Raw genomic sequence first — 8,934 nt, 5'->3', positions numbered from 1 at the left:
CAGTAAGGTGCCGCAATGCATCACTTCTCAGTCTTCCCAACTGCTACCAGAAAGCTGACCAAGATCCCAGCCAGCGTCAACATTGAAGGTCAAATGTGCTCTGGGACATACTAAGTTGATCCTGTGCAGCGACTGAACACCTCTCAGGACTTTACCCAGTCCCCTGCAAGCTCCGCTTTCCTCCTCACTGCCAATGCTGTGCTGCCTACCCCTCCCTACCCCCCCTTAAGGACATTTACCTACTTATTAGACCCCCACACACACACTCTATTATGTTACGTTAGGAGTAGGGGGGTCTGCAGATTTTGATTCAGGGAGAACATTATTTCAACCATTCTCTCTCTCATATGTAGATTCAGAGCAGCAGTGGATGAAACTTCTGTCTGATCTGATTGATCCCCACTCTGGGGCAGAATATTGGATGTATCACAGCCAGAGTCTGGTACTGTTCTGTTGAATGAAACAAATGGCAGGGAAAAGACAAAAGATTCTATTCAATCTGTATCGCTGAAGCTTTACAGATTCCACGTCAGAAACGTAAAGGTCATTTCCGATTGACCCGACATATGCAGAGCTCACCGTCGATGCAGTCTCCGCTAACATGGGAACATAGACTTTACATTTCAATCACGTTGAGCACAAAGTACACTATGATCACTGCATGGTTTCTGCACGACATGTACGTTTCTGCTGGGAGTGGCTGAAGCAATTTACAGATCAATCCGCACAGCGGAGACGCCAGTATTCTGCTCTAACCCTCCTCTCCTCCTCATCCTCTTCTCCTCGTCTACCCCATGGCATGGCGGTGTTTCTGTTATAGCTGCTGTTGATCCTTGGCATGGGTGAACTTCAACATTTTACTTCTCATTTCTCCTCCTCAGCAGTTAAAATGTGATGCCCAGGGAGCCTCACATGTACTTTAACACTCCATAATGAGAGAGAGAGACAGAATCCCACAACTCAATCAGAGATCTGGGTGCCAAGCTTTTTACTTCTTCTACACAAACACTTTCATGGCTCAACACCCGGTGGCAACACAAGATGCGATTTCTTCCCCAAAATAGCCGCCAGGAACCCCAGCACATCTTATCAACACAGAGCAGAGGCCCACTGCAGCCCAGGCAATTTAAACCCTGTGATAGACATGGCAATTCCCCTGGAAAGCTCCGGATTGGAGGATGAGGACCGGGGAAAAAGAGAATGAGTAGTGAAACAAGGAATGAGAACCCAGAAAGGGCGAGGGTTGTAATGTGCGGGTATGGATATGGACAAAGTATGTGTGTGTGTTTGTGATGGAGGGAGACTTGTAGACTAGTTGCCATGCTAAGAAGTAGTTGTATATGGAAAATGTTGACAGGCGTAACCGGTATAACAATAACTTAACTCATAACAGCAGGTTGCTAGAGCAGAGGTGTTGTTGTGTGTTTTTGAGTAGAGAGAGACATTTGAGCATCTGAGGATGCTCCATTGACTTAAAGATGACAGCGGATAGTAATCACACAATTCCCAATTACATATCCTCCATGCCTTCCAATGTCAGATAGTGTGAAGGAGGGTATTGATTTGCACTCCACCTCACATCTGTACCACACTGTGTTCCTGTCCGCTTCTACATCAGGGATCGGAGATCATTTTCCCCCCCTATTCGAAGCCCATTTTATGGTGTCCTTCATTGTATAAGATACATTATAGACTGGGTGGTTCGAGCTCTGAATACTGATTGGCTGACAGCCATGGCATATGACATCAACTCAAATCTCATTTTATTGGTCACATACACATGGTTAGCAGATGTTATTGCGAGTGTTGCGAAATGCATGTGCTTCTAGCTCCGACAGTGCAGTAAATATCTAACAAGCAATCTAACAATTGCGCAACAACTGCCTAGTACACACAAATCTAAGTAAAGGAATGGAATAATATATACATACAAAAATATGCATGAGCAATGACTGAGAGGCATAGGCAAGATGCAATAGATGGTATAAAATACAGTATGTACATTATATGAGTAATGCAAGATATGTAAACATTATTAAATTGGCATTATTAGTGGCTAGTGATTTCAAGTCTGTATGTAAGCTGTAGCCTCACTGTGTTCGTGATGGCTGTTTAACAGTCTGATGGCCTTGAGATAGAAGCTATTTTTCAGTCTCTCGGTCCCAGCTTTGATGCACCTGTACTGACCTCGCCTTCTGGATGGTAGTGGGGTTAACAGGCAGTGCCTCGGGTGGTTGTTGTCCTTGATGATCTTTTTGGCCTTCCTGTGACATCAGATGCTATAGGTCTTATGCTGTAGGTATCAGGCCGTATAATACAGATAGAGCAAAACATTTATTTTTACTGCTCTAATTACATTGGTAACCAGTTTATAATAGCAATAAGGCACCTCGGGGTTGATTGCATATAGCCAATATACCACGGCTAAGAGCTTTGTCCAGGCACTCTGCGATGAGTCGTGCTAAGAACAACCCTTAGCCGTGGTATATTGGCTATATTGCTTAATTTATTATTGCTTAATTCACCATTTTGTCAACTCACTAGGCTCATTTGTCATTGTTATTCTGGTTAAGCCAGTGTTGAATATAAAATGTGGTTCTACACTAAGTAGTAGTTCTTGCAGTAATATTTCCTGAAGTTAAATTTGTTTATGACCCTTGACCTACCAAAATTGTGCCACACCCACCACTTGCATTTTCCTCCATTTCCATAAACTTTCTAGGCCAATGAGATAGAGCTTCCTTCTCCTGGGATGTCCCCATTTTCTAGGATTCGATACGACTCCTCCATGAAACTTCAGAGTATCCATAACAAACTATGGAAAATCCTTTTGAGTTTTTACCCTGGATGTAGAGGGGAGTAGCAAATATTTACTTCCAACCTGGGTATTTTATGGGGGGTTTGAAATTAAACAAAGATTAATACTTTGGTCTAAGAAAATAAGTTAATGAGAAGTCATAACAGGATTTTTCAAAACTATTTCAAGAACTCTGAAATTGAGGGATGTTGCATAAGATACTATTAAGAGAACAACATGCTTATAAAATAAGCATCTGCTATGTTTGATTGAATCAAATGGCCAAGTGGTCTAAGAGGCTATATTCCTTCATAGATATGGTTCATGTGTCATCTAACACTTCATAGCTGCAAACTACCACTACATTGTACAGATGCATGATAATTAAGCAGTGACCAGAGGAGGTGTGGTATATGGCCTATATACCATGGCTAAGGGCTGTTCTTTAAGCACGACGCAACACAGAGTGCCTGGACACAGTCCTTAGCCGTGGTATACTGGCCATATACCACAAACCCCTGAGGTGCCTTATTGCTATTATAAACTGGTTACCTATGTAATTAGAGTAGTACTAATAAATGTTTTGTCGTACCACAGCTGTCAGCCAATCAGCATTCAGTGCTCAAACCACCCAGTACATAATAACTCCTATAGCCTCTCTTTCTAAAATGATGCCGTGCCCTCAGAATGGTAATAAAACAGAACATCTTCATTAATACGTCTGTTTGGAATCATTTATTAAATAATACTGGCTAAGTCTAACACGTCACAACAAAACACGGGAGGAAAGGAAAAAGTTAAATGATCTGAGTCAGTAATAGAGATAAGACTTGGTCAAGGAGTCAATTTAATGCAGTGTTTCTTAATCCTGGTCCTGGGGGCCCAAAGGGGTGCACATATTTGCACTACACACCTGATTCCACTAATCAAAGGTTTTATGATGAGTTGGTCGTTAGAGGAATCATGTGTGCACCTCTTTGGTTCCCCAGGACCAGGATTAGGGAGACAAAAAAAACCCAGATTTAATAAACTACAAAGAATCTCAAAATCAAACAAATAACGTAGCTGCTTTTGTCGTTTATGTAAGTCATTTAACATTTTTCTTCTTCTTACACACATATAAAACAAGATAGAAAAATACATTATAAACTTGTAACAATGGCTGCAAATACACATATTGTTTTCTCATAGGAAATCATTTGGGTATGGTCACACACCATCCATGGAGTAAATGCTAACAGGATCAGTTGTTCGACAGCATGGGGTCCTACAGAATAACACGCTTGATTTGCACACTCAGAAAAAATAACCACACCAGGTCAAGAATAATGCTGTCAAAATGACACAGATAACAAAAAAAATCTCTGATAATAGCATAACAGTAACATTACTAAGGGATGGGATGCCATTCTATATTGGTTCTGATGTCTCTTCACTCACAACCAAGGAAACCATTTGTTTGCTACCATTCTTTTATCACCAGTACGATTATATGTCAAATATTCATATTCGCCTCGCTTCAAAGTCAATCCATTGTCTTATATAATAATGACTTCCGATAACAATGATAATAACACGTATCATATTAATGATTGAGAATCCATACGTATTCATCATTCATAATGGATTATAATCGTATGCAATTGCACTGCAGAATCATTTCGCAAACATAAATACTGTAACTGAAAAGAAATGGCACGCATGAAGACAATCTGAGACACAGAAACTCTTCATACACCACCAGAGGCCATTCTGTTGCATAGTAAATAAAGAGGGGGATGTGGAGCAATCTTTTGGTGCAGACCAGGAAGTACACACAGGCTTTACAGTCAATCACTAGGTACCACAATGACATAAACCCTTCTCCTCCAATTAACACAGCACGTGTCGAGTCAGCAGTAAGACTCCAGACCCAATACTCCTTTATAGGAAGTAAATCAGGAGGGCAGAAACAGACACGTCCTCATCTAATGGGATAGGTGGTCGAGAGATAGATCATGGTAGAGGGATGTGGGATGTCAGCTCCACGGGTAGTGGGATGTCTATGCCAATGACAACTCCTACATAAGGCAGTCCAAAATGACACTTCTAACACTACTAACTGTAAAGACGATGCATGTCAAGATGTCCTTGTGTGTAAAACCTAGGAACTGGCATGAGTCCATCCTCAACAGACAAAGACAACTGGAGTCTCAGGGGCGTCACAGTGTAATACCAATCCTTTTCTCAGTTCAGATACGAACTGAACATGTTACAGCTCTCTTTTATCATATATTTGTCCCTTTAGGACAGGGTTACCCAACTGGCCCGCGGGCTGAATTTGGCCCACAGGGGATTTTAATTGGCCCCACAAGACTGTAAAAACAGGCAAATCAGCTCCAAGTGATTTTAATTTTGGACATCTCTTCCAAAGTATTACCACACATAATAGAGTGATATTTGTGATCATATATAAATGTGAGCAAGGTTTGAAACTATTATGTTTTAGTCAAATATGATTTCTGTTTGGGCTTCTTGCAGTACATTTGCAGTCTACAAATGATTTGTATTTATGTCCCAGCCCCCTGACCATCCACTTAAAAAGAAATTGTCACGTGGCTGAATCTAGTTGATGATCCCTGCTTTAGGACATAGTACCAAAGGGTCTAATGACCTAGACTCCGACACAATTGGTATATTACTAATATATAACTGATATTACTACTCTATGGAGCCACCAAAAAGTACCTACCTAGAGTCACACTTAAATGATGGTGGAAGGAGACCTACTGTGTCTGACTAGTGTAGCAACAAGGCTGAGGTGACTGACTCCGTCTAAGGGCATCTCTGTGGCTGACAGACTGTGTGTACTGACCTGGCCTGCAGCTTAAAGGCTGAGGATGACACATTCAGATATCAGAAACCATAATAAGGCACTTTGTTGTTTTTCCACTTCAGTTAAATGCTCAACCCCGAAATCAAATGAAAGGTTGTTTTGGTCTTCACCTCTCCATCCACAGAAATAAAACAGGATTGTTTTCATGACATAAAGGGTTTAATTTTTAATTTCTCTTTACAATACTTGAAGATATAAAAGACTATGTTTTTGAAAAATAGATATTTCTCTTTGCCATGAGCACCCATGTATAATAAAAGTGTCTATTTTCTTTACATAGGTATTCTCTCCCCCATTTTTACACATGTATCTACAATTTCAATACATTTGTACAGCAGATAGGCAAGCATGGCTTTTACATCCTAAAAAAAACAGTTGACTGCAAGATCTTCCTTCATGGTAGAAAAACAACAACAATGCCAGGTAACGGGACAGGTACTCCACCTTCTATACGCTTGATACTCTTTTTGACCCCTAGTCTCTCTTCAAGTCCTGCTAGAATGAACCCCCCTCAATTTCCATTTCATAACAGAACCAGGATTTCATAGAGAGTCAGTGAAGGGAGAGGGGTAATCAGTTGGCAAGGATATATGGGTGGACAGAGAGAGAAAGAGAGAGAGAGAGAGAGAGACAGAGAGAGAGAGAGAGACAGAGAGACAGAGAGAGACAGAGAGACAGAGAGAGGTGCATGCACTCTGCTCGGGAAGGCCTCACCGCGCTGCTATACATTCAGAGCCAGCTCCGTTACCATGACAGTGGGAAAGTCACCTGGGCGACATGCGTACGGTGGGTTTGGGCGGTCGGAGGCGTGGGAGGGTGCCAACCTTCTTCATCTTCAGTCCGGATGAGGCGACCAGCCGTTACCAGGGTGTTTTAGAGTATGGTGTGGTGTGTTTGGAAGTTGCCTGGCTGGGGACTCGTTCAGTGATGCTCAGAGGGGGCATTTCAGACCTTATTGCTTAACAATGATTCAGTGCAGGTCTAGAGCCAGGGTCAGTCCCCCTATTAAGCAGACAGGACAGGCAGGAGTGGCCCGCCAAGCCATTATAGTGTGTCCATTATTCGGCTGATGAGAAGCTGTGCCATGACTGACTGTAACAAGCCAAGGCTGCTTTATGTGTTCTTTCTTTCTACCGGAGAACTGATCTGCGGGCAGGCAATGGCCAGGTCATCGTGTGTGAAGAGTTCAGAGGTCAGAAGGTCAGGGGTTAGTTGCCAGTGGCGGCTGGGGGAAGGGTTAGGAAACAAACAAACAGAAAGGAGAGAAAAATAATAAAGGAGAGAAACAAAAAGGAAAGGAAAGAACAAAGATTGAGAGGAGATTAGTCTCGGCTAGTGACAGCAGGATGACAATATGATTTAACCAATCAGAGGTATACCTTGCATCCATTCAACCCACCATACGATTTCTCCATAACTGGGACTGACCAACTTACACGTGTCACAATGTGTTTCCATATCTTTCACAACACCTTTGACCAAAGCCAGAGCGCTGGAGTGAGAACGTTGTGTAAAAAAAAGGAGAAAAAAAAAGGAATGCATTCTTTTGTTAGTATAGATACAGGACAATTCAAATGGTGGGTTGATTGAATCCAATAATTCAGGAATAACTCTTCATATATTTTAATACAGTGTCATAAAATCATGAAAGCATGATTTTACATAATATGAACGACAGCCCCCCCCCATAGCTCAAATGTTAAAAAGGAGGAAATTTAAATAAGACAATAACAGTATGTCTAATTGTTAGTAGCAGTCAAGTGAATAGACAGTAAATCAAGGCAGAAGAAAAGATCAAAATGAGATGGAGGAAGGAATAGTCTTGGACAACAGTCAGTAAAAATGATTGTTAACTGACTGTTAAGAGTCATTAGAGCCCTTCAGAGGTTCAAGAGTCAAGCGGCTAGTAGTAATGGAAACGAATATTAATAAGTCTTATTGTTATAGAATAAATGAATTTAGAGAGGACACAATGAGAAATTCAAGAAGACCACATCATTGTGGACAAAATCATTTAGGGCCAAAACAGTGTGTATAGTTTTTTTTTACTCAATATAATTTTTTATTGCCTTTTTAAAGTATGTTTTCTATTTACAACAAACATGAAAATCCTTGCCTTAATGGTACAAAGCAACACTACATGGTATTTTCTAGAATAGCACACTAGCCATGGAAGTTGAAGCCGTGAGCATGCTAAAGCTGTCACTTCAGCCGGTACCCTCAGCTTAGGAGACAATAGACAATTCACAGGACACATGATATAAAATGCACTAGCATATAAACACTGAAAAGGTCCTGTCTTTTGTATAAAGCCCTAAAATATATTCAAAAATATAGGACATTTTCTGAAGTGGTTCTATAAAGCTGCTATGTGTCTTTCCTACAAATAGCCCTCTAGAATAATCCTGGCTATTTCTTTGCAAAATACAAGTAAAATCTGACATTTCATATACATTCCTGCTTTATATTTTTAATATATATATTTATATATATATTTCAAGAAGCCACAAGTATATACTATTTTCTTTGCAACAACAACAAATAAAAAGAAGCTTACAGTAAAACGTTAAAAAAAATGTCTCAAGGTGATTTGTTTCCTTCTCAATAAATGCATTTCATACTCTGGCAATTTCTCACCCATAAAGTGGAACCCTAGAATTCTCTGTCCACTCCACAGTGGTCCGTTTAAGACTTCTTCAGCTTAGATCATACATGTATTCATTTACTTATTTCATCGTCTGAGGTTTGTCGTAGTTGTCACTTTTTAAACATGTCTGCCCTTCTGACTGGAGCAGAAGAGATTTTTTTTTTTTTAATTTAAAAAAATGCTTTTTTACTTTTTTAAATCATTCAGTGCAAAATAAGTTCTGTGGCGTAAAGTCTCTCTTTTCAAACGAAGCAAAGTGCAACAGATGTAAAGAAAACAGAAAGGTGTGGCTTCTTCACCAGATTGACAAGAGGCTGTAAATCTTACTGTACTAAGAGTTTGAGAAAACTGTGTATCTTTGAGAGCTGTTGTATAACGCTTTCAAATGCACTGTAAAATGTCCAGAGGAAAATCTAAATCAGAATATACTGTATAAATCTCTAGACCCAATTGATGCACTTATTTGATACTATACTGAGACTGTTCAACATCTTTGCCAACATGAGCTGATAAAGAAACCCACATTTCAGATGCCATTTTACATCTGCCTCCTCCCCCGCCTCCATCAGAGACAGCCTGCCTCTAAACACACAGGTTTGACTGGTTGGCCTGCAT

The 8,934-nt window shown here is 40.5% G+C and overlaps 1 protein-coding gene across 2 annotated transcripts in view; it reads right to left on the bottom strand.

The window, feature by feature from the left end:
* Positions 1 to 3,517: 3,517 nt before the first annotated feature.
* The window catches only part of LOC118369588 (protein quaking), a 105,533-nt gene continuing 100,116 nt past the window's right edge, over positions 3,518 to 8,934 (bottom strand). For both annotated transcript variants that reach the window (XM_052498440.1, XM_035754079.2), the window contains one exon: positions 3,518 to 6,897. In XM_052498440.1, coding sequence (XP_052354400.1) covers positions 6,881 to 6,897 — 17 coding nt within the window. In that variant the 3' untranslated portion in view covers positions 3,518 to 6,880. The remainder of the gene's footprint in view (positions 6,898 to 8,934) is intronic.

The sequence above is a fragment of the Oncorhynchus keta genome, chromosome 36, assembly GCF_023373465.1.
Source record: "Oncorhynchus keta strain PuntledgeMale-10-30-2019 chromosome 36, Oket_V2, whole genome shotgun sequence".
NCBI classification, from domain to species: Eukaryota; Metazoa; Chordata; class Actinopteri; order Salmoniformes; family Salmonidae; genus Oncorhynchus; species Oncorhynchus keta.
This window is presented reverse-complemented; position numbering and strand designations above follow the sequence as displayed.